Here is a 26,384-nt window from a genome sequence, read left to right as displayed (position 1 = left end):
TTCCGCGTGACCGTGCTGACGAGCCGAACCTTTTCCGGCTGTCGACGGTATTGCAAGTGTTACCCGAACCGATCATGTTTGCGAATGGCGACGTCAACACTGACGAGGCGCAATCCAGGAAAACCGAACGCAAGCGTCGGCTGTGGAAGATTAGCGACACCAACGACGTGTGAGTCAAGAACAACGATCGCGTTCGAGAATACAGATGGCGCGTAGTTAAAAACCGACGAGACGCGAGCCAAGGAAGCCGAGCGCAAGCGTCTTCAACGAAGCCCGCCTCTAGTGTCTTTGTGTTTCATACAAACGTTTACTCGAGTAAACGCTACACCGAGGTTCACTTCAAACCGTTTTTCCAGCACACGCGTCGACCTCCGTTTGAACCGGGTCAACGCCGTGCGCACCGCTGCTGCTTCGCATCCCATCAGGGTTCCCTTCGGGGAGGTGATCCATACTTTTTTTTTCTGGACTAGATGCCGCCTGTGGTTACGCGTGACGGCTTTGTAAGTGGCTTCTCTGTATGCAGCCTTCAGGCGGTTGAGAAAAAAATATTTTAATATAACCACAGCATTTTTGGCAAGTTCTCGCCATACCAATTAGCGCTAGCGTTAATAGAAGGTGAACGACACCACATTCCTAACCGTCTGGGACATTAATATGTAAATTACACACAAGACAGAAATGGAACTTATGACCTCAAGGACTGCAAGTAGATTCTGTAGCCATTACATCGCAGCGCTACCACATAATAGCGCGCTTTTTTGCGGCGTTTCTACTATGTGGTTCGCAAATCGTCAGCAAAATGTTTCACTTCTCTTTCTTGTGTTATATGCATGTGTTTCAGCGGCTATTAGGTGAGGAAATAGTTTCTGTTGCTTCGTGAAATCGAAACAAACACCGTTGGCGCCTTCGGCTCCAACTTTGGTACGTGGTCCGCCGTGCCGAAAGAAGAATTAACGTGTACCTTTGCGTCGTTTTAGCGCTTCTCTGTAACCACGGGTGTAACGCTCACCGAGAACTCACGAACAGCAGCATGACGAGGATACTTTAAGGCATCGAAATGCACGTGTGTTTCTCCAATGTTTGTGGGCTGTGAGCATTTTTTTTCTTGATGATTTGATTTGTTGGGTTTAACGTCCCAAAACCACCATATGATTATGAGAGACGCCGTAGTGGAGGGCTCCGGAAATTTCGACCACCTGGGGTTCTTTAACGTGCACCCAAATCTGAGCACACGGGCCTACAACATGCATTTTTTTTCCTATTTGAGCCGCGAGGTACACGTCTGTCGTTGACAGCAGTTCGTTCGCAGCCGTTCAAAGAAGATGTGCTATTGGTCGTTCACGTTAAATGAATATTTTATTGTGCCTACGCAAATAGTTTCAATTCGAGCGCGCCAACAATTGAAGGTGCACTAACACCTGCCTGTAAGCAACGTGCCACCGTACTCCCGCCAGTTATAAAGTGAGTATGTTCTAATAAAATGTTCTGCTGATTCTGGAATACCCCTTTGCCACCACTCACTGCATGCGCAATGAACATGCATATTTAGGTCTACATGAACGTATAAATTTACCTAACGAAAGTAATGCGGATCACGAGTTGCATGCAGCTGATCCTATAAAGTGTTTGCCCAATTAAGTACATTTACTTGCACGGCTCTAGCCTGTTCAACATACCAGTAAGTTCAACCATCAGATTTCAAGATACAAATGAGAGCATGGACGCAGTGTAACAAGGTTCTTTAGAGCCAAATATAGCATAAAACAACCTTAGTCGTCGTATATCAAATTGTGCTGTTATGTTTGTTTTTCGGGTATCAGGCCTGGTACGCTGAAAACTTTTCCAGGTTGAACATTTCTGTGTGAGGTTTGCAAAAAGCTTTGCAACTATGATGCACAAGAGTAAAGTAAGACTACAGTGTATTATAAGAAGACAGTTAGCTCACTCTCCGGCGGAGTGTATGTGGTTTGCGGGATCCGCAAAGGTCGCCGATTTCTGCTTCTTTCTTCGCCCGAGCGGTGGCGCTAGTATCATCTTGATTGATTGATTGATATGTGGGGTTTAAGGTCCCAAAACCACTATATGATTATGAGAGACGCCGTAGTGGAGGGCTCCGGAAATTTAGACCACCTGGGGTTCTTTAACGTGCACCCAAATCTGAGCACACGGGCCTACAACATTTCCGCCTCCATCGGAAATGCAGCCGCCGCAGCCGGGATTCGAACCCGCGCCCTGCGGGTCAGCAGCCGAGTACCTTAGGCTGGCATCATCTTAAATACAGCTTGGGAGAAGCGTTGCGGATGAAAAAACCCGCCATCTTTTTCGGAACATCAGTTGTCAAGCCACGTTTCATTTCGGTAGACATTATAGCGCCAAGTTTTTGTTTTTGTTTTTGCAGCGTTTAGCCGTTTGCAGTGTGCGTCAAATTAGAATGCCTTTTGGTGCATAATTTACTCTGCAACCTGAAAAAAAAAACTAGTGTCATGCGCCTAAATGCTAAACAGGTTTTGTTTATACGTGGAGGACGAGTAAAAGCCCTCGTTTCTTGTCGTCCTCAAAAGTCAAAACAGGCGTGAAGATTGCGAAAAGAAGCTGTGAAGCCCTTGGAAGACATCAGCGCAGTTCATGCACGACCTTCACTTCAAGCTATGCCGTGCTCAGAGGCTATGTGTACATTATTGATGAAGAAGTGTGGATACCTCGTAGGGACTCATTCGCGATGCTGTGCCACGATTCTTTCCGATCTGCCAGCCTATCTTAGCTAAAGCTGACGAAAGAGAAGACCACTTTTAAGAAGGAGAAATCGGAAACTTCAGGTGGACAATCATTAGCCTACGGAGGGTTCCCCATCAGAGGAAAGGAAGGGCAAAGTTTAATTACAGCCTTCACCCCGTCCCTTTTAGCGAATGATGGTTAATATTGATAGTTACAATAGCCTCCATAACTACTTCTTCTTGTGCAAGAACCAGAGAGGAGCAAAACTATTTAAGCTACTATACTTCATTCTAGGATAGCAGAGGCACAAACCGAGCAAGCATACCTGCATGTTTAAGCTTGGCAAGAAAGCAGGCTTGCTCTGTTTTGTAATACCAAGCTGGGAAGCAAAATTTACACATAGTCTTGATACAAAATGTTATGTCTGTCTACACCACATGAAACCACGTGTACTGGAGGGCATTGCATTGTCCGTATTCGCAAGGTTCTATATCGGGGCAAATTCGAAGTGGTTTAAAAAAGATGAAGTGACTCTGCAATGAACTATGCATTAATTAGGAAACGACTTTTAGATATTGCATTTGCGAAGCTAGGTTTAAATTTAAGCACAGAAAATGTTCTAAGTTTTGGTGTGTTACATAGCTAGCCGGGCAGCCACGGCAAGCATACGCAGACAACCGCAGACTAGGGCAACGAGTGAACGTTTATTGTTTCGCGCAAGCTTCTTTTGTAGCTTCATCTACGAAGCAGGGAGAGGGGGAAAAGGGGGGGCGGGAATGGCTATCGCTTCAGCCATCGACAGAAACACGAAGGGGGGAAAGGGGGGGACGTAGAAGTAGGAGAGTTCAGTTCGCAACACTTCTCTCTTCTTAAAAATGGAACCGTTGTACTGGCTTGCGTTGTCTGGTAGAACGCCGAAGCACTGGTTCCGCGCTTGGGGTCGCCGCTTGTGTAGGACCGGCCTGTGGCATGGTTGGTACTGGATGGTCGTGGGGGCTTGCGGTAGTGAGCGCTTCTGGAGGCAGCACGGTGGAGCTTGTAGTTGAGGGCCCCGGCGATCGTTTCGGCAGCATGGACATATTAGACTCTGATAAGGATGCAGAGCCCGGCGATGGGGACTGCGATGCTTGTCGAGGGCGCACTTGGTCAACGTGGCGTCTGACTACAGAATGAGGAGTTTGGACGGTCACCATTCGGGATCCTGCAGTGGACTGCACACGCCCTGGTGTCCACTTTTCTCCGACACCGTAGTTCCGCACGTACACGTTGCTTTCTATGGGGACCACCCAGTCATCTGATGCCGGCGGCGAGTCTGCAACAGTTGAGGGAAAACACGCATCCAATCGTGAACGTAACTGGAACCCTAGCAGCAATTCTGACGGAGATTTTCCCGTCTTCTGTGGTGTTCTCCTGTAGTTGAACAGGAGCCGCACAAGGTTGTCCTCCAAATTACCCTCCCTCATCTTCCGAAGTCCATCCTTTATTGTACGCACTGCTCGTTCTGCCGCTCCATTAGACTGTGGATGAAAGGGCGCCGTTTTCAGATGCATTATGTTGTTCTTTGCCACGAACGTAGCAAAATCCTGGCTAGAAAACTGTGTCCCATTATCCGAAACAATGGTTCGCGGGACGCCGAATCGACTGAACATGGCGCGCAGACAGGTGATTGTGCTTGTTGTGGTGGCATGCTTTACTGGCACGGCTTCTATCCATTTGGTATGGGCATCTACTGCAACTAGAATCATCTTGCCTGCTATGGGTCCGGCAAAATCGACATGTAGCCGCGACCATTTTTCATTGGTTTTCGGCCAGTTTACTGGTGGTGCCGCTGCCGGCATTGGCATGTTTTGGGCACAGTTCGTGCAGCCGGCTGAAAGCGCTTCAATATCGCGGTCTAGTCGGGGCCACCAAAATTTTGACCTTGCCACTGCTTTCATTCCTGACGAGCCTTGGTGGGTCTCGTGCAACAGTTTCAAAAGACGGTCCCGCGCTTTTTCCGGTATCACTACGCGATGCCCCCAATACACTAGACCATGGGCTACGGACAGTTCTAGTTTGCGGTCGAAAAACGGCCGCATCGTTTCCTCCAGCTGTTTTGCACTTTTGGGCCAGCCATGTAATATACAATTCTTTACCGCCGTTACTGCGGGGTCTGTGGCCGATAGCTGCTGTAGCTCCCGTGTTGTGATAACGCCATCGTCAAAATTATCCAGAGCGAGGACATATTCCGGTGGCTCACCCACGTCATCAGCCTCCGTAGACCGCAGTGGCAGCCTGCTCAGGGCGTCCGCGTTGAGCAACTGTTTTCCCGGCGTGTATTGCAGCTTGTAGCGGTAGCCACCCAAGTACAGTGCCCAGCGCTGGATACGTGCTGCAGCCAGGGGTGGCGTCGGGCGGTCGGATTGCAACAAGCTCAAGAGGGGCTGGTGGTCCGTCACGAGAGTGAATTGGCGACCTAAAAGGTAATCACGAAATTTAGTGACGCCAAACACTAAAGCCAGGGCCTCTCTTTCCAGCTGAGAGTAATTTTTCTCGGCGGCCGTCAGTGTACGGGACCGGAACCCAATGGGTTTTGGCATGCCGTTACTCGTGTGAAAAAGCGCCGCGCCCACACCGTAAGGGGAAGCATCACATTCGAGCTTCAACTCTTTCAACGGGTCAAATTGAACAAGAACCTGAGCTTGCAATAGGCTGTCTTTTGCTTTCTCAAAGGCAGCTTCTTGTTGCCGCCCCCACTGCCATACTGTGCCCTTCTCCAAAAGTTTGTTGAGCGGAGAAAGTAGAGTGGACATATTTGGAAGAAATTTGGCATAAAACGTCAGCATTCCTAAAAAGGAACGCAGCTCCGCCACGTTCTGTGGGCGAGGTGCCTGAGCGATCGCTTCCAAATTTTTCTCTGTGGGATGAAGACCCTCTCTGTCTATCCGATGGCCGAGATATGTGACAGAAGGCTGTCTAAAGCTGCACTTATCAGACCTTAGCTTAACTCCGTGTTCACGGAACCGTTGCAACACACTCTTCAGGCGTTCACTCCCATCGCCACGAGCCTCCGAAACCAGTACATCATCAAGGTAAGCCTGAACCCCTGGCAAACCTGACAGTATTGCATCCATTTTTCTTTGAAAAATAGCCGGAGCCGAGGATATTCCGAAGGGAAGCCTATTATACGAAAACAAGCCTCTGTGCGTGTTAATGACGCAGAGCTTCCTTGCGGCTTCATCCAAAGGAACTTGATTATAGGCATCTCGCAAATCAAGAATGCTAAAATACTCCCCGCCGTTTAGAGATGCAAACATGTCTTCAATCACTGGGAGAGGGTACTGCTCAACTGTACAGGCTGGATTTAGGGTGGCTTTGAAGTCACCACAAATTCTAACAGTTCCGTCTTTCTTAAGTACCGGCACGATGGGAGTGGCCCAATCGGAATGTTGGACTGGTGAAAGTACACCGATGGCTACCAGCCTGTCCAGTTCTTGCGTCACCCTGTCCCTTAGAGCGTAAGGTATGGATCTTGCCTTACAGAATTTCGGCACCGCTCCCTCTTTCAGCTGCAATGTGGCTGGAGGCCCCTTGATCAGGCCAAGATCCTTGGAGAAGACGTCGTGATAGTCGTCGACAATGTTGTGAACTGCCCCAGCGGGTTCTGGCGTTGAGTGTAGCAAGTCTTGTGCCGACGGCTGCAAAACTGGAACCCCCGCTCTGTGGAGCAAGGAAATCAGATCCCGGCCACACAGGTTAGGTCCCGAGCAGTTCAGTACAATAAGACGGCAGTAAACTGAGACGGCCCTGTATTGCACACAAAGTTGCAATTCCCCCATCACTGGGAGTGGTCCAACGTAGCATGACAACTTCACCTGAGAAGGTTTAAGCGCTGGCCACTGTTCGCGATGCTTGTCAAACACGTTTTTGGAAATTACGCAGACAGGCGAGCCAGTATCTACTTCCATTGTAAGTTGTACGCCATTCCATAAAAAACTGCGCCTTATCGGCGGCTCGAGGCGGCTTTTTCGTGCAGAAAGTAAGGTCCATATATGTGTCTCGTCCTTATCGTCGTCTTCAGTTACGGCTTCTTCGAGAGTCAAAGCTCTTCCCTCCACTGCATGCGTTGCGACGCGGCTCTTACTGGCGGTTGTGCGGCACATCTTTGCGAGATGCCCATGACGTCCGCAGCGATAACACCTTGCTCTAATCCAACGACAGCTGTTGCCGTCGTGTTTGCTGCTTCCGCATCTATCACAATGCTGTGCCGCGTGCCGAGTTGGAGATGTTTTAACAGTGTTGGCCTCGGACGCGCGTAGCTTAAGCAAGGGCGTAGCTTCTGAGGTCATGCTTTCGGCACCATTTTCAGCTGCTTCGACAGACAGTGCCAATGCTTCGGCTTCTTCTAGCGTTAAATCCTTTTTTGCCAACATCTGTTTCCTCAGTGCCACGGAGCGTACGCCGCAGACAATGCGATCCCGAAGCATGCGGTCAAGAGACGTGCCGAAATTGCAGTTGTCTGCTATTCGGCGAATAGCAACGAGAAATGCGCTAACGCTTTCGCCTGGAAGTTGTGAGCGATTGAAGAACTTGTAGCTTTCCGTTATCTCGTGCTTCTTAGGGTCATAATACTCATTCAAGCTCTGAACGACTTCCTTGTATGTCAGTTCATTTGGTGCACGCGGGGCTACTCTGCCGGCTAGCACCTCGACCGTCTTACTAGACAACGCCGAAACTAGTAGTGCTCGCTTCTTAGCCGGGTCCGTTACACTGTTCGCCTCGAAATACGCTTCTGCTCTGACGAGGTAAGGCTTCCACTTATCTTTCGTTTCGTCGTAATCCGGCAACTGCAGGGAGGCCATCGTGGTCGGTCCTCGTTCGTCTGACGCCAGGACTCGTAGTCCGTCAGGTACCGTGGGTAGCGAAAACCGACTTCGTCGCCACTGTTACATAGCTAGCCGGGCAGCCACGGCAAGCATACGCAGACAACCGCAGACTAGGGCAACGAGTGAACGTTTATTGTTTCGCGCAAGCTTCTTTTGTAGCTTCATCTACGAAGCAGGGAGAGGGGGAAAAGGGGGGGCGGGAATGGCTATCGCTTCAGCCATCGACAGAAACACGAAGGGGGGAAAGGGGGGGACGTAGAAGTAGGAGAGTTCAGTTCGCAACATGGTGCCTCTGTTTTGGGAAATCGCCACAGAGATGCATGCGATGCGGTGTGTAATTTTATTCAAGACTCTAAACGTTTTTCAACATAAAGCCCACGTTAACAGATACTAAAAAAAAACCGGGTCGGTCGAAAGGTAATTTTCAATTCTGGATAAATCTGTGACATACCAAATTAATCGGGTTTGGCTAAACCAGCTGTCTGGTTGGCTCCCAAAATCAAGTTGTAGCTATTAGTGTCTACTTTCTTGTTGATTCTTTTTTCTGACTGTCTAAATCTTTGATTTCTTTCTTTTTTTCTTTTAACATACTGTCTTCATTATACAACTCCCCCCCCCCCCCCCCCACACGTTTTTTTTTTCGTTGTAAGTAATAGTGCTGTTATCGTCCATATGAGACTTTATGCTCCCTTGGCCAATCCTCCAGAGTGGGTATGAGCGATGGATTAGAGGATACAAACAAACAAACAAACAAACAAACAAACAAACAAACAAACAAACAAACAAACAAATGAACTCAAGCGCACCTAAATAATGATAAAAACACATTAACTCTCTCACACTAAATAGAAATAAAGGCATTGGTTGCGTGAACTGCCATCGAGCTGATTTCCAAGAAATTCTGTCGCAAAGGAAAAAAAAAGCGAGAACATACGCTCTCAATATAGTCAGAGGCAGGAAATACAAGCAACATTATTTTAGATATGAAAGAATGGCATGTCGTGACTCGCGTGTGACCAGCGGCGAGCCACTTCTGCAACTAAAGCTTCTGTTGAAGTAGACTGTTGTGCCACTTACCCTATGCAACGCCAGCTGCGTCAGAGGAATGGCTTATTAATCTCACTGCCCTCTTCTAGTTCACTGTAGTACAACGCCGTAAAAAAAAAATGCACCAGAAAGCCTCAAAACACTTTTCTGAGCCAGCGCCTCCTGCATTTTATCGTTGCCATACGAATGCCCCCACTCTAGCCGTTCACTACCCCATCCTCTATCCCTTTCCTACTCTCACCCATAACCTATCCCTCGTGTGCGCCTGGAAAACGTTCACTTTAAAGTCTTCTATAGGTGCGTCGTTGACTGATTCCGCATTTTGATGGTGAAAAAAATCTTGACTGACTTTTTTTTTTGTTTCTCGACTGACTGAATACACAGAATGCAAACTTGTAGTTGACTCTTCCGTACAAGGGCAGCAGGCCGCCATTCTTGAATGTTCTGGTTCGTTGTGGTGCGAACAATCTTGTTTTTATACTGAAATCCCATACACACAGGTCTTTATGATGTTTTTTTTTTCGCATTCGCTCATAGCCACAAGACATCTTCTGTGTCAACCTTGCTAATGCGTACCATATGGGTCTGCTCAGATGGCGATGCATCGACTAAGAGCTACGAAAGAGCCATCGGACACTAAGTTGCGATTGCTATCTTGATTCTTTATCTCTAAAGCTGGTAATCGGATGCTGCACTCAAACTCATAAAGCATTGCGATAATTTTTGCACATCGAAGAAATCAGCGAAGCATTTTCACACGTATTTTTATTTATTTTTACTTTCTTATACGGTAAGCCGCATTTGGGTTATAACAGGGGTCAAAAAAACAAACACACACTCAAACGTTAGGCACACTCTATACAAACAACAAAGTATAATAGTCGTGGCACTTTACAATAAAACGATAGGCGCATTGCTTGCACCTCGACCGGTAGAATCCAGCACCAGCTAGTGAACATAGAAGACAGGCTGCCTAGGGAGTCATACGCAGGTAAAGTGTATAATAGCGCTTTCCATCGGGTGAGCAGAAGCAAGGGCAACGAGCAGCCAGATCAGCAGACGGGGGCAGCGGGGATGTGTGCTCTCGTCGCACAAATCAAACAATCACCCTGCTCCCCGAGCATTGCCAATAGCGGGAACGCGAGATGTCAGGCGTCATGCGACTGGTTTTTTATCACTTATATTGCAGTTATATTTCCAGCCACAAAGTGTGCAGCTATTGGCACTCTTAGCATCATTGCTTCTACGCATGACCTTGACTCGCTATGACTGATGCCAGCGCTGAAAAGAGTTGGACACTGCGTGTTTTCTGCACTTCATAGTAGATGGAGCGGGGGCTTATTTAAACAGTAATTTTTTCGCGTCTGCCTAATCAGACACTTTAATGAACTCACTTAGCAGATCCATTTTCACCATGGTTTGCTCGTGGCTATGTTACACACAGCCCATCAAATTTGTTTTCATATGCTTGTCTCTGCAAGCAACCATTGTGTGTGACATATAACACACCATTCAAGTTCGAAATAGCAGATGCTGCTTGAGAGAAGTAATACTGTCGTTTAGCAGATTAAGTACTTGCTCACCTTATTTCAGATTTATGTATTGTGCGACAATCACAAGCACTATGATTGTGCATTTGTTGTGGTTTTTTATTGGCTCATTTTTTTCGAGCAGCAGCTGTGATTTTAAACTAGAAAGATTCCAGATTTTTAATACACAATTATTCAATGCTTAGATAAGCCTTGGCAACGTATTTCATGGGCTTGCGTGAAAATAGCCACGAGGAAAATGTGGCGAAAACGGGCCTGCTATGGGTGTTTTTGACCAGCCAATTGGGCAGAAGAGAACAGGAGATTTACGGGAGAAATTGACTCACACTCCACCTATTATTAGCTGCAGTAAATAAACCATGTCCAATGCTTGACGGTGTTAGCGTCAGTCAAATCAGGTCGAGGCCACGTGATGGAGTAAAGCTTGTTTATGGCTGTGCATGCCTAATGGAGAAATTATGAAATGCATTCCTACCTGCGTTTGTCGTTAACTGCATACATAAATAATTTAGCATTGTTCAAACTTAGGTGGCATCCAGCTGTTGCATGTTCTCCATTGTCTATAGTGGTCTGTCGAAGGAAAACGTTTACTGTGATTCATGGTTGTACTGGCATTCCTGCCGTTGCTGTTTTAGGACGTCTGAGCCTTCTCTAAGCCATGGTTTCGTTGAACAATAGTCCTACTTTTGAAAATGAGTTCCTCAGTTGGTTGGGCTGTATGAAGAGCACATGGCAGCCAGGCCGCGGTAGTTTACTGGCTAAGGTACTCGAGTGCTGAGCCGCAGGTCACGGGATTAATACCCGGCTGCGTCGGCTGCATTTCTGAGGGAGCCGAAAATGTTGTAGGCCCGTGTGCTCAGATTTGGGTGCACGATAAAGAAGCCCAGATGGTCGAAATTTCCGGAGCCCTCCACTACGGCATCTCTCATAATCATGTGGTGGTTTTGCGACGTTAAACCCCACATATCAAGAGCACATCGATTCTGAGGAAATATATAGTTTCCGCCACTGCTTTCTTAGTGGGCCCAATCAAGTGCCGTAGTACAGCGATAAGTATTCCCTAATGAACAGATATGGGTCTGCGTTCTTAATTTTTCAAAGCTGTGCCAATAGCAACAGTTTGGGTGCGACAAGAATTCGAATACTGAAGTGTGAATACGAATAAAATATTTTTGAACATTTGTTGAAGATTTTTTGAATACTTCGATGAAGTTACTGAAGAAAGGCTCCAGAATATCCCTAAGCACACTGTTATCGGACAGAAACGTGGCATTGTTCCTTGTGGCTAGGCTGGTGAAGCTCTAGAAGAAGGTGTTTTATTATTTTTTCACGAATGAGGCAATGCTGAGCGTAATATATTTATTTATCACATGTGGTTCTACAAATCTGCAGTTGATAGCACTTTGCATGTTCCTCCACCTCTTTCCTGATTAACCTCTGTTAAGGCCATTTTCATTTGACGGAGAAGGGCATGCTTCCTCCGAATTCAGTGTTGCTAGTTTGCCCTGCAGATGTATGCGTATAAAAGCACCTGAAATTTTAGATAGTGAAAACGTTTTGGTACTTTTTTGAGCAATTTGGTCTGAAAAAACATTAGTTATAGCCTCCACTTCTGCTGTAAGTTTGAACTAGCCGCCACCCACCACGCAGAGCAACAGAGAATGTAAAAACTCCTATCAGCATTAATTGGCAGCCCTCCGAAACACGTAGTGGTCCCATATGTTCGGGAAACCTGCGAGATGTTGGCGTGGGTCTTTAAAACAGAAGGGGTTCGCATCGCGCACGTGCCTTCGTGAACACTGGGTCACCTCCTGCCCCACCCCCGGAAGACCGGCCAACAATGGACAGGACCTCCGGTGTCGTTTATAAGATCCCGTGCTCCGAGTGTCATTCTTCGTATATCGACGAGAGAAAAAAAAAACCTGCCGGAACGACTCAAATAACACGCCAACGACGTGTGGAAGGTCTACAAAGAGCACAGCGCAGCCGTCGAGCATGCTGAGATGCAGTACCACTGGATAAATTTCTACGCAATTACCAACCATGAAAGTGAGACTAATTGGAAAAGAAGGTTACTACTCGAGTCGTGGCATAAACAGTGAACGGCCCAAAGCTTCGACCGCTCTCTCGGAAGCTTTCCCCTAGTGTATACACACGGACTGCACCCCACTGCCTGGAAGTACAAATAAAAACTTTTGTTTTAAAAGGATTTATCAAAAGCTTATTTTTAGTACACCATGCACTAGCGCTAAAGTTCAACATTAAGGGCTGCTATTGGGTGGCTTAATGAGTTACTTGAAAGACGGAGAGTTGTTTCGTAAGCATATAAATTGCATTCAGTTGACGAAGTTAGACATTGAGGAACGTCATTATTGCAGAGTTGAAATGATAGTGGGACCAGAAGTAAGTCTTAAATAACACTGATAATAACTACTTTTTTAGTGAAATAGATGCCGGAGATGGATACGGATTGCTCACGATCAGGTAACTGCGGAAAAGTTTGAGAGAGTTGCCTGCAATGTCATGAGATTATAGTTTAATGAAGTCAATGTCATGTATAAGTGCATGAAACGCTTTAGCAAAATCTAGGAAAACAGACCCAAAGAAGTTACCTTTGTCTATTTCTAGTTTGCATTTTCTGTGAAGTAAATAAGGGCTAAGTTAGTCGAATATCCTTGTGTAAATTCAAACTGTTTCGGATGCAATACCTGAAATTTCTTGAGGTAGTTGGACAGTCGAACACGGTTTAACTTTTGAATTACTATGCTAAAAAGGCAAAATTGGATAGAGGTCTGTAATTAGAAATTGAGCATCTGTCACCATTTTTTAAGTACTGCAGCAATTTTACTACTTTTTTGGCTCATGGGGAAATGCACCAGAGTCAAAAATTATGCTATTAATGCAGCGGAGCAAATCTCCAATAACATGAGCAATCATCTTCACATGGTTAGCGCAAATACTCTCAATACCTGCACTAGAAAATTTTATGCTAACAATTGGGCTTGTAACTTCATCCGGCTTAGTAGGAAAAAAAAATGAGTGACTACAATGAAGTTCGTCATGTGGAACAGGAAGGGGAGAGGAGAAGTAGTCAATAAGTGCATTGGCAATGTCCAGTGGATTTCACAACACCGAACCTTCATGACTGATCTATCCGTAGACTAATGGTTTTATTAGGAAAAAAATGAGGAGTCACCAATGCTTTTTTACATCTGACACAGTACAATTGATTTCAATTTGATAATAGTGCTTTGTTGCTTCTTTTATAACGGAATGCAATGTGATACAACATTGGTTGTAGCGATTAAGCAGGCGCAAGTTAAATGGTTGTCATTTTGTTTTTTTATAGGTTGTATTTTTACTTAGGCTTTCAAGTAATCCTTTCGTTAACTGCACAGTTTTAGGGGAGGCTTAATGTTGATGGCATTGCATACTTGTTGACGATGAAGATTTGCAGTTGTATTTGAAATGTCAACGCCCTATAGGTGGCGCACCGTGCAATCCAAAATGACTGCGGAAAGATGATCAACCCATGAACTCGCATAAGATAGGAAGCACGAACTTATTCCTCGTGCCACTTTCACCTCACGAACTCTTCTTCTCAAATGAAAGTATATCAGACCAAAGCACTTTCCCAACCAATAGAAACGGCTCAATGTTCGCTACCTCATTTCTCGGCACAGTGCAAAGGGTGGTGGTGCCAGCTGATCGACCGTGCGTTAACGGTGCTGTGCGTAATTTTGTGCGTGCTAGAAAAAACTGCGCGAACTATAATTCACATATGAACTGAACGGCACTCCGAGATCATTACTCGCAGTGGCCTACTACTGCGGCGTATTCGCCGCAGTAGTAGGCCATTAGCAAGTAACGCGCCGTCGCAGCTGCACAAGAGCGAATCTTTAACGTGGGAATCATTTGCAAACATATTACGCCATCGTCATTACTTAAGCTGTAAGCATCATGCAGCTGCTTCTTCAACAAAACACAAGCATTTAACTTCCGATTTAGTAGGGCTTCTGTCAGGGCCATGATCATACTCTAAATGTGTGCGATTCCCTCCACTCAGATGTTGCAGGTTCCATCAGCGCCATCAAAACAAGGATATTGACATGCGTACGCTTTTAGAAACGTCGAAATCGCAAAAATTTGTCGAAGAACAACATAATTCAAACAGCACTGGTAAAGTTCAGGAGAAGTTAGCGTGGGTGGTATACTCGTAAGTACATATTTCGTTGATCTAACCGTTTCGCTTTGCTGGTCAAGTTCGAGCGTGTTGGCGGCATGCGGCGCTTTTAATATCCACTGTAATTAGACACATTCAATACATAAGAAAAAGTATGATTTTATTTAGAGCGTGCTGAAGGATATTACAGAATAAATACAATCAAAGTGACTTACGATTGGGAAAAAAACGTTAACGAACGACGGTACATGAAGTGCGACTCTCTGCTTGTGAGTTAGCAGCTGATCGTTCATCGTGGCTTTCACTCTCAGCGCGTTGACCACCACCTACGTTCAGTAACAACTCCTCGAGGTCAAGACGGTTTCTTTGAACATCACTGCTGAAAGTGATCTGTGGAATTCTCTCCGCCAAATGACTTGAATGGCACCAACAACGCGTCATTCGCCACGCACAACATGCACACGGCATCACTCCCCACGTTTATCTGAGGGTGCAGAGAACATTTCACTCCGATACTCGGCAAGAAAGGAACCGCTTGCTGTGTTCTGCCATCTATCAACGAACGTAAAAACAGGCGGCGCAGCACAGGCCAAGGTTTCGAAGCGCAAATCGCGAGCCTGCGCTACTTTCCGTGTACAATGAACGTTATATGATTCATGCACTACACAAGCACTAACGAATGCTATACGCACGTAAAACAAGGCGAAATTTAACTTGAATGGTCAGACTAGAACATTCAGCTATCCAAAGTGGCTGCAGAAAATATTTCTAACCTGATGTGTACGCTGCGGGCTATATTCGAAAGCGCGCGTTGCCACATATTTTTCCAAAAACTTCACTTCTCGCAAGAACGAACCATAATTATCGTGTCACGGACGTTTCAATATATTCACTGATGCACGAAATATACAAAGTGATTTGTAATCATTTCTTGCTAAGCGTTAACACCGCGGCTAGCACCGCCGAACAAGAGAGCATTGGGAGCGTCTGCCTACAGATCATCCTTGAGAGGACGCTCCTGAATTCCGCTAGGTGGCTTGGCAGTCCATGAACACTGCGAATAACATGGAGATGAATGTGGTGTATTCTGATTCAATAGTGTTCATTGAAGTGACACGAGATCAACCAGAATTCAGTATCCTTTCTATAAATTGTTTACGATCAAGCTTTCTGGTGACCAAGCCTACGTTATTAATACGAGTACTAGTGTAAATGAAAAGAGCGACTGGGAAGTAATCCATATTTTGTTTCAAACAATGAATGTGGAGGGGGGGGGGGTGTGAAGAAAGTTAAATAGAGCATGATCAATAAGAGTTCCCAATCTATTAATACTGCAACGTACCGGAAGGAAAAGTAAAAATTAGAGACCATAGCCCTGGATGCAACTTGCAAGCTGGGCTGCAAAGGAAGAAGTATCAAGTAAATTTAGGTTACTATCACCCATGATGACGCCAAACTTTTTCCTTTAAAAGAGTGTCAAAAATGAGATCAAGTGCTTCACAAAATGCACGAATTGATGTATGTGGTGATCGATAATTGGTACCAAAGACAACATTATTATTATCAGCATATATTACAGAGTGATCTACTTCTATCCACACTGAATGACAATCACGGATATTTGAGAGCAGATCAAGCCTACGCTTGTATAGAATGCCAGAACGGATTAACATGGCTGAGCAACCACGTCAGTATGACGTGCGACTACAGTATTCTGAACAGTAAAACAGAAAACCATAGAGAGTTTTGCTATATCGGCTCAGCCATGTTTCAGAAACACATATGATTGAAAATAAATGGAGACAAGACAGTAATATTTCTGAATTCTTAGAGTGCGAAAACAACGTGAGTTGAAGTGAATCACTGGATGACGATTGTTCGAAGAGCAGGACCTAATTTCACTAGTGCAAGTGTATGACGTGAAATTAGAGGAACAACAAAGTATAGGTGAAAACGTATAATTACTTTAAGCGCGAATCGCAGGGTTGAAATCCCACCCGTTTCGAAAAACTCTCCTGTCTTTTCTCTTCTGCTTTAATGCTATCACCCCTTCCCCCAGTGCAGGGTAGCAAACCGGACGTGCGTCTGGTTGACCTTCTTGCCTTTTATTTCTTCCCTTCCTCCTCCTCCTGTATTTTGGCTGTCTCACCTTGATGACGCAGTCAACAGTCCACGAAAAATGCCACTTTTTTTCTTTGTTTGGTGTCAGAAGTTTGCTGAATAATTGCTTTTTTTTGAGGAGTGAGGTGATCATTGACGAAAACAGGTCTGTCTTTTTCTTTGTGGAAACCAATGTCACTAGTGCTCAGGCATGCCTTGCGGGCTTTGCCTATAAAATCAGTTTTCAAGGCTCGAAAGTGAAATCGGGCTGGCAAGTCCTTTGTATTGGACGCTGACGGAACACGATGTACAGTTTCTATATCACTAGCAGGAAGCTAGCAGTTTATTTTAGAGGTGAGGGATTTGTTCAGGGACTCAACAGTTTTGTTCAGAAAATCAAGGTTGCTCATACGTCCCTCAATCTCGTCCTTTAACCCTGTAATTATCAGGAAACGCTGGCAATTTAGCTTGGACACAACAATTGTCGTTACCTTCTCAAGAAAGTTATCAAGCTTATCGCTAAAAGTATTTTCGAGTTGTTCCATGCGTTTAGACAGTACGGCAACAGTTGGCATGAATAATAAATCACACCGAAAATAGCAGCAGGGGCAGTGTAAATAGTTTTGCCATAAATGACTGAAAATGGGCATAACCATTGATTTTGCTGGGATTACCCTACATTTCTCTACTATTGCAGAGTTTGCTTTTGATGAGTTCACATTGTATGGAGTATCCGTGTCTTTTTTTTTCTCTGTGTACATGATCACGACAACAATGCCTTCGGATGAAAGTAGAACCATAATAAGAAAATTGCATCTTTGTATGAACACTTGCTGCATTTAGGATCCTGTGGTTTAGATGAAACTCAATATTTACCGTTGCCTACTAATTTTGAAAGACTGTTTGCCATTACTTTCGAAGGACATTGAACCTTGTGTAAAGTTCAAGGTGAACGTTTTTTTTTTCTAATAGAAAGCTCGTTTTTGCTAACGCTTATCTGCCAACTTCCCCGACAACTGTCTGCTTGAAGGGATTCTTGAGGTCCTGTTTTCGAAGAGCCCTGACTGGTTTTTATCACCTCCTTGTTTGAGCGAACGCTGGAAACTAAAAGATAAACTTTCGGTAACAAGCGTACCTAAAAATAGAAAGACATGAACTCCCAAACCTGCTCTTGATCACCGTGTGCTGTTGCAGAAACTATCGTGGCGGTTTCTTACGGAAGGAAGAAGTGCGTGCTGCTTGCCAGGCCCTAGCCGATGCTTAACACTGATAAGCCTGTTCTGAGTATAAAGGTGGGGGATAGTATAAAAGATGGCGGGCATAAAACAGCCTGCAAGAAAAAGCAATGATTATCGCCGCCGGTTCTTTTTACTTGTGAGAATTTATTTCTACGGTTTACTTTTCGCTGTATATATTTTCTCTGGGTGTTCTCACAGTGATCTTGAGCTGTCGTATAAAATAGAGGTTCCTGGTACGCAACCGCCACTCGCCCGGTATTGCGTCCTTCCTGACAGAGCGAGGACCCCGAGAAGACCTTCATCGAACAAGATGGGCTTGTGGCACGTGTGCACATGCGTGGTGCTGGCCGTGCTGGTCGGTGCCATCATTGCTGCCAATCGGGGAGAACGAACGGACGCGTTTCGGGTAAGTTAAGCTGATTTCTGCTCCGGTAACTATTTCGCAACGAGCATGCTTATTTCGCTTACCTGCGTGAGTCGTACTTGTTAATGTCAAAATTTATATTCGCACATTGAATTTTTGTGCATATGTGGCGCCAGAAATTATACCACCGGAAGTTAACAAATTATCTTCTAAGATGAAAACTGTGAATTAATCTTTGATTCACCTAAACAAGCAAAATATTAGAACACAATATATTTCGTGCTGGCATGAAAAAAAAAACGGCAGCGGTACATTTTATAGAATTGACCTTTACAAAACCTAACATGCTCACAAGCGGCGTACGGAACTGAGCCAGTTGGTTGAACTTCATTATGAAAATCCGTGCAAAAAGACGACACATAAGATGAAGTTTTGTGAGCTCTTAGGTCCTATGTATCAATTTTTTGTGCGCTGCTTTTTAACGATGGCGCTTACAATGCGTGTCTCTGCGAGCACCTACTGCAACTTAGAACAAGAGGCAAAATGACTTTTTCTTATGCATTTCTGTATACAATACGTAGCATATTTGGTGAGTGATAGCCCATTAAAAGCATTTGAAAGCAGTGAATGATACCGGAAAAGTCCTTACTTTTTTGGAGTGCTTCGTCCGTAGGCTTTGATATCACAGATTGTTCATCACCAAAGCATGTGCTCTGATACATCTTCAGGACCATATAAAAGTTTGGACGACTGATTCTCAGCCGCATTACACAGACGGTGCCACGAAAACGAACAATATATTTTTTAGTGCATGATTATTTCAGTGTACGTGCTCCATTTACTTAAGAAGTAAAGGTATATACGAAGCGTTTCTTATCAACAAAACGTGTGGGAAAAGAAACAGATAGCTGTGCGGAGAGAGAGAGAGAGAGATTAATGAAAGAGGAAGAGACAAAAAGGACGCTATTTTCTGCCTCCCGTCGCGGGGGCACGGCTCAGCGCCTTTAGGGATCGGGGAAGGGGAAGTAAAGATGATAGGAAGAAGAGAGGAAGGAAAGAAAAAGTGAATGTCATGGCAAGAGAACGTCTTGTCAGTACAGTCAGTAGTGCGAGTGAAAAGAGTCCGTCTATAAGGCGGCGAGGTCCGCGCAAGCACAGAACTCGAGGAAGGCTCGAAGGGCTTTCGTCTTCGAGCGCGCGGGAAAAAGTATGTCTTCCATTGTTTCGGCAGGTAGTCCAAGCAGACGATAGCGGCTTACCAGTGCGCAACGCTCAGTGGCCAGGTCAGGGCAGGAGCAAACAATATGCTGCAGCGTTTCGTCATCACCGCACCTTCGGCACGCTGGCGATGAAGAGCGACCCGCGGAATACATGCGTGCCGCAGGCCAGACGCTGCCAGTACGCAGGCGAAGCAACAACCGCCGCTCGCATCTGTCCAGGCCGGTCTCCGGAAGGGATGGTGGAGGTTTGCCGCTTGCCACCCGTGTGTCAGGGTGGGCCGTTGGTAAGAGCTTCCGCAGTCGCTGCCGTGAGTAATCCGACTGGGTTACCGCCTTAGTGACTGGCGTGTCGCAGTGGTGTGCTGCCTTAGCGGCGGCGTCAGCCTCCTCGTTGCCAGCTATTCCAACGTGCGAGGGAAGCCAGTGGAGGGACAGGCGCACACCACTCTCTTTGATGGCGGTCAGTTTTGCGTGCAGCAACGCCACAGTTATGCCTGCTTGGTCTGGTTGGAGCAGCGCTTGTAGGGCTGGTCGGGAGTCGCACAGAATCGCCACAGGCAACTGGGGTAACGTGGCAGCAAGGTGGTCGGCTGCCAAGTGAAGGCCGGCCAATTCAGCTGCAGTGGAGCTGGCGTGAAAGGGAAGTCGGCAGCGGATGGTTGTCCCAGTCGATGGTGCGGACATATCAAAAGTAAACGGCGTCTTTCTTTTGCTTTTTAAAATGTACTCGCATGGACATGTGTATAACAAGTAGTTTTTGAAAGTAGGGCGTTGTCTTTAAAAGAAAGTAGTGCTTTTAGTTGTTTATCTAGTAGAAGAATGGCTATTTAGACTGAATTCATAGCGCACTTTGAAAAGGTTTCCAGAATAAGTTAGTTCTCTAGTTAGTAACCGAGATTTATTCTATCATTTTTTTTTTTTGTTCGATCACAGTGAGTCATTTTGAAACGTTGGGAAAACTCCTGGGTACGCATTCTCGTACGTTTAAAGTTAATGCGGGTAGATTGAAAAGGCATTATTTTGTGGTATGAAACGTCGCTTAAGCAGTGAGTGGCAGGTAAAACAAAGACCCACACGAGGATATTCATAGGAAGTTCGGTAGTGTGGGCAAGCAAGATGTTTGAGGCGGAACCATACAATTCTACATTCCAGGAAACCTGTCAGGTGCAAGGTTTCGCTCAGCTGAAGCCACTTGGTCAGCTTGATTATTTTGATAGAGATTAAGCTTATACAAATGGTAAGCCTTGCGGCTCTGGAAAATTCAAAACGTCGTATTTCTACAGGCAGAAGATGATATGCGTCTTGCAACAAGCACAAAAAGAAAACTTCTTTTACTTTTTTCATAGAATGCCCCAAAAAGTGGTATATATAAACAAAATAATAAATAATGTATATATATATATATTTATATATATATATATATATATATAGAGAGAGAGAGAGAGAGAGAGAGAGAGAGAAATATGAACGCAAAAGAAAAAAAGAGCGAAAGTAAAAAGGATGAAAATAAAGGAAGCATACCAAAAAAATGGAAGTACAAGAAGAAGAAAGAAAACCACAAATTGATTAGGAAGGGTGGCATCTGAAGATTGTAAGACGAACGTGAACATTGCAAACAAGCCATGCCACCATTGACCACAAAATACACCCCACGCACCCCCACTTTCCCCAAGTGCAATTTGTGACGACCCACGTTTATTATTTCGCCTTCCGGTGCAATCCGCTGGTGGCTTATCGACCTTTGAAGTTTACGGCGAATCGGGGGGGGGGGGGGGGATATAAAGTGCTTCGAGTGCATGTCAATGGTGCCGGAAGGTATAAGAAAGCCGGCAATATGACACCGCCATCGATAATATTTGTATGCATTGGCTGCTGTCAGTGAAAGGAAAGGAAAGATGCATAAACACAGAAAAAGAAAGAAAAAACTAAATAAAAGAATGTACGACATTCGGGACCACATATCTGTGTGTTCTGGCTGTGCTCGAAGCGGCAAAACAATTCTATACTGTTAGATTCATGCGCTTACAACTCTGTCAGGTGATAATATTACTGTCGCAACGGGACGTTTAACCCGAAAAATCAATCAATCAATTCATGATTTACAATTCACGGTCCTGCAGCTCTCGCGATAGCTCCGCTCACATGGCATGTTGCCAAACTGGTATGATATGACATGATTGCATGGCGAACACAAGTGACAGGCTCTAACATGAAAATCACGACATGCGTGTCATGTAACATGGCTACATGCCATGCTCATGATGCGCTCGCGGCGGTTTTGCTAGCGTCCCTCATACCAAGTTTGATATTACAGTACCTCAATGGGTGACGAAGGTATGTGACTGGTGCAAACATGATAATTATTAGATGCATGTCATGTAACAACATGACTACCAGACAGGCTCATGATGCCCTGGCAGCCCTTTCACTACATTCATTCATACCAAATTTTGTATTACGGGACGTGAATGGGTGACGAATGTATGATATTGGTACAAACATGATAAACATGAGATGCGTGTCATGTAACAACATGACGACATGCTACGCTCATTATGCGCTCGTGGCTGTTTTGCTAGCTTCACATATGACAAATGTGGTATTACGGGACGCCAATGGATGACCAAGGTATGGGACTGGTGCAAACATGATAAACATGAGATGCGTGTCATGTAACAACATGACGACATGCTACGATCATGATGCGCTCTCGGCCGTTTCGCTAGCTTCACATGCACAAACTTGTTATTACGTGACGCGAATGGACGACATAGGTAAATGACACATCCAAACCTAATAACAACATGCGTGCCATATAACATGCCACACTCAAGATGCGCTCGCGGCCGTCTCGGTAGCTTCGCATATGCCGAATTCGGTATTACGTGACGTCAATGAATGACGAAGGTACGTGACTGGTGCAAACATGATAATCATGAGATGCGTGTCATGTCGGAAAATGACTACTCACCACAGTCAAAGAGCTAATACATTTCGACGTGACGCGGTGCGCGTGCTCGCTGGCGTTGATTTGATCGCGTCACGCCGGCGTTACGATGCCAGGAGCCGGTTTTTTCATATACACGCAGGCGTGTGCCACGCTGCGGCGCTATGACGCATGCACGTTTCAGTTCATCCGGCATCCCTCCGTCATAAAAAGAGGGAGACGCAGTGTTGTCTGGGTAACGCATCGGCACGAATTTCACGCCGGTTGCCGTCGGGCCACGCCGAAAGATGTTGGTCGCGCCTGGCGTCAGACTATAGAGTGCTCGCGTTTCACTAACGAAGCGTCGCTGTGCCCAGCGTGCGCGCGCGTCAACGCTACATCGGAGTATATTGGGCCCTTCATAATGCGCTCGCGACCATTGGGCTAGCTCCACATATAGCGAAATCGGTGTTACGTGACGTCAATGTATGACGAAATATATGACTGATGCAAACATGATAATCCTGAAACGCGTGTTATGTAAGAACATGACAACATACCACGCTATTAGCGTGCTCGAGGCCGTTGCTCTAGCTCCACATATACTAAATTTGGTATCACGTGACGTGAATAGATGACTAAGGCCGGCGACACGTCTAAATATGATAATCTCGAGAAGGAAGTCATGTACGGTATCACTTACTTCCACCTCATAACGTTGTACTGATTCGAAAGGGACATATAAACCTTTCTAATTCATGCTTTGCATATCATCGATTCCCACTGTGCGTGGAATCTGTCTTTTCTTTTACTTTATTAAATGATCTTTTATACTTTCGGGCCGCCTGCATACCACACAAGAAGGAGAAGAGAAAATTTTGGTTATCGCACGTTCTGTACTATAATGTTAGTGTTTTCTTAGGCCCATTTTAATGTTCAGTGGGTTGGTCGTGAAAGTTAATAGCAAAGCTTGATTGTGGTGCTGGTCTGCATTTTCCTTGTGGTTTAGAAAAGTCTGGTGTTCCAATTTTTTGCTTTTTAAGGGTCTCATTGATGACAGTTGGGGGTATTCTTGATGAAAGAGTGCCTCGCGCATACTTGTGTTGTTTTTATAGAAGTTCTAAGTGCGGAAGCGTATTCATCTGAATCTCTCTGCTTGGCAACAGAGAATGGTGGTTTTGCAGTGTCGTCAAAGGCAGCTTTTGAAGTGCAGGTATTGTTGCCCTTAGGTTTTCTTTATATGCTAGATACCAGCACACCGTGCTCTATTTGAACAAGTAAATTAGGAAGATTATTTCACTGTTTGATGAGGAGTGTGTAAAATAAATGCTGGTATTTGCTTGGTTAAATGACTGTGTGAATTTGAATATAGTTCTCCGAATGCTTTCATATAAGAAAAATATTGTCGAGGTACTGCTTATAGATGAAATGTGATATCACGCAATGAAACAAAAATGTACTATATATATGTTTCATGAATATGTTAGCGTATGTTTAGGGCCACTTTTGTACCCTTTACTCTGCGGCTAACTTGAAGTTAGTGCTGATTGTTATCTTCAAAGCTGTTCAAATCGCGTACACGTCCTGTTAAAAATTCAATCATTTTTCAACTGGATATGTGTCAGGTTTCTGGGTGTCACATGATTTAACAAGTGCCTTCATACCATCGCCATGCGGGATATTTATATATATATATATATATATTACGAGAAAAACCGCTTGATATTTCGGTCACCTTTTAAACATCATAATATGACGCCCCTAAAATCAGGCATCGCGCAGATCGCATGAAAGTAATTTACGGGCAGCATCGACACAGTATCAGCAATATTATTGTGCATATATATATATATATATATATATATATATATATATATATATATATATATATATATATATATATATATATATATATATATTGTGAAGAAGAAAGAGCGTCGTTGGCAAGCAACATCGCCACCGCTTGGGTACTGGGTGCTGGGCTTCGCTCGCTCGGCTCGTGCTGATCATCGCCGGCATCTGCTTGACCGTTGCTCTTGCACGATCGTGTTTCTTCGTAGGACCACCGTCGCAACAGTCGTCAATAAACCCTTTTTCAATTGGTGGAGGTGCTGACATTCCCCGTCGCCTGAACCTGGGTGCTGCCATTCGCCGTCGCCTGAACCTGGAGCTGCGCAACCGAACGCTACCTCCCATCATGGCTACCAACAACGCGCAACCTGGCTGGAAGTTCCATCGCCGATACCTTAAGTGCCCATGAACGCGCCGAGCTTCTTAATCTCCTCCAGCACTTCGCGAATTCATTCGACGTTTCTCAGCCGCAATTGGGTCGGACTTCCGCAGTGCACCACTACATTGACACCGGTTCGCACCAGCCATTGCGTCAAAGACCGTACCGTGTCTCTGCTGCAGAACGTCACGTCATCAACGACCAGGTCGAAGAGATGCTACGCCGTCGCGTTATTCGACCATCGCACAGTCCTTGGGCATCTCCTGTCGTTCTAGTTCGAAAAAAAGATGGATCGATTCGATTTTGCGTCGACTACCGGCGATTAAACAAGGTGACGCGGAAAGACGTCTATCCATTACCGCGCATAGACGACGCCCTTGACAGCCTACAAGGAGCCGAATTCTTCTCCTCTTTATACTTGCGATCTGGATACTGGCAGGTTCCTATGGCAGAAGCTGATCGCCAGAAAACTGCGTTCATTACACCAGATGGCCTGTACGAATTTAACGTAATGCCATTTGGTCTTTGTAATGCTCCTGCCACGTTTGAACGGCTCATGGACAACACACTGCGTGGACTGAAGTGGTCTGTGTGTCTATGCTACCTCGACGACATTGTCGTTTTCTCTCCCGATTTTCCTACGCATCTGCTTCGGCTCCAACTGGTTCTGACGTGTTTAACCAACGCTGGGCTCCAACTGAACCTTAAAAAGTGCCGCTTCGCCGCGCGAGAGCTGTCCATCTTAGGGCACATCGTCTCCAAGCATGGTGTTCGACCCGACCCTGCAAAACTGCGAGCAGTCGCTGAGTTCCCGAAACCTACTACACTCAAAGAATTACGCAGTTTTGTCGGACTATGTTCGTACTTCCGGCGCTTCGTGCGAAATTTTGCATCGATCATGTCACCACTGACCAACCTCCTACGCGGTGATGCAGACCTTTCATCCTGGTCTTCTGACTGCGACGTCGCGTTTGCCACGCTCCGTAGTCTGCTAACATCTCCTCCAATTCTTCGGCATTTCGACCCAACAGCGGCAACGGAAGTTCACACAGACGCTAGTGGGGTTGGTCTAGTCGCCGTCCTCGCCCAACGCAAGCCGGGCTACTCCGAATACGTCGTCGCTTATGCGAGTCGCACACTTACTAAAGCTGAGGCCAATTACAGCGTCACTGAAAAATAGTGCTTGGCGCTAGTGTGGGCGCTTCGCAAGTTCCGCCCTTATTTGTACGGTCGTCCATTCGACCTGGTAACGGACCACCATGCACTTTGTTGGCTCGCCACATTGAAAGACCCTTCTGGCCGCCTAGCTCGGTGGGCACTGCAAATCCAGGAGTACGACATTCGTGTCATCTATCGCAGCGGACGCAAGCATTCTGACGCCGACGCCCTGTCGCGTTCGCCTTTACCTCCCGACTCGGCCTGCGGAACCACTGGTATCTCCATCGCATCTCTCGACCTCGACTCCTTTACCAGTGAACAACACAAGGACCCGTGGATCGCTTCTCTTTTTAACTGTCTTTCTGGATCGTCAACCACTGCGGTACCACGATCTCTCCGACGTCAAGCTGCTCATTTCGCCATTCGTGATCGGCTACTACACCGACGCAACTACGCCCCCGAAGGTCGTAAGTGGCTCTTGGTTGTCCCGCGCAGCTTGCGATCACAAATCTGCGCCTCCTTTCACGACGATCCCCAATGTGGTCATGCCGGAGTTTTCAAAACTTACGAACGCATTCGCCATCGCTTCTACTGGCGCGGAATGTATAATTTCATTCGAAAATTCGTTATGGGCTGTCCTGACTGTCAACGTCGCAAATCACCGCCTTTCCACTCGTCCGGTCCGCTTCAACCGCTTCCGTGCCCTGCCAAACCTTTCGATCGGATCGGAATTGATCTCTATGGCCCTCTACCGACAACATCAGATGAAAATCGGTGGATTATAGTCG

General features: G+C 45.8%; 2 protein-coding genes across 4 annotated transcripts in view; one reads left to right on the top strand and one right to left on the bottom strand.

Moving 5' to 3' along the window:
• Positions 1–257: 257 nt before the first annotated feature.
• Positions 258–26,384, top strand: part of LOC142765253 (uncharacterized) — a 43,714-nt gene continuing 17,587 nt past the window's right edge. The window contains exons 1-2 of one of the 2 annotated variants that reach the window (XM_075865955.1): positions 258–441; positions 17,975–18,104. In XM_075865955.1, the coding sequence (XP_075722070.1) occupies positions 18,009–18,104 (96 nt within the window). In that variant the 5' untranslated portion in view covers positions 258–441; positions 17,975–18,008. Of the gene's footprint in view, positions 442–17,923; positions 18,105–26,384 lie in introns of those variants that run through there. The other variant, XM_075865954.1, reaches the window with a different exon arrangement.
• Positions 3,401–7,857, bottom strand: LOC119172499 (uncharacterized). 2 transcript variants are annotated; one of them, XM_075865953.1, is made up of 3 exons: positions 6,236–7,857; positions 4,955–5,170; positions 3,401–4,027 (listed from the first exon to the last, which is right to left on the bottom strand). In XM_075865953.1, the coding sequence occupies exons 1-3, from the start codon at positions 7,554–7,556 to the stop codon at positions 3,585–3,587; spliced, it is 1,980 nt and encodes a 659-aa protein (XP_075722068.1). In that variant the 5' UTR covers positions 7,557–7,857; the 3' UTR covers positions 3,401–3,584. The 2 variants fall into 2 exon arrangements, with proteins under 2 accessions (XP_075722068.1, XP_037279525.2); XM_037423628.2 differs by having other exon boundaries at positions 3,401–5,170.

Source organism: Rhipicephalus microplus, chromosome 6 (assembly GCF_043290135.1).
Source record: "Rhipicephalus microplus isolate Deutch F79 chromosome 6, USDA_Rmic, whole genome shotgun sequence".
NCBI lineage: Eukaryota > Metazoa > Arthropoda > Arachnida > Ixodida > Ixodidae > Rhipicephalus > Rhipicephalus microplus.
This window is presented reverse-complemented; position numbering and strand designations above follow the sequence as displayed.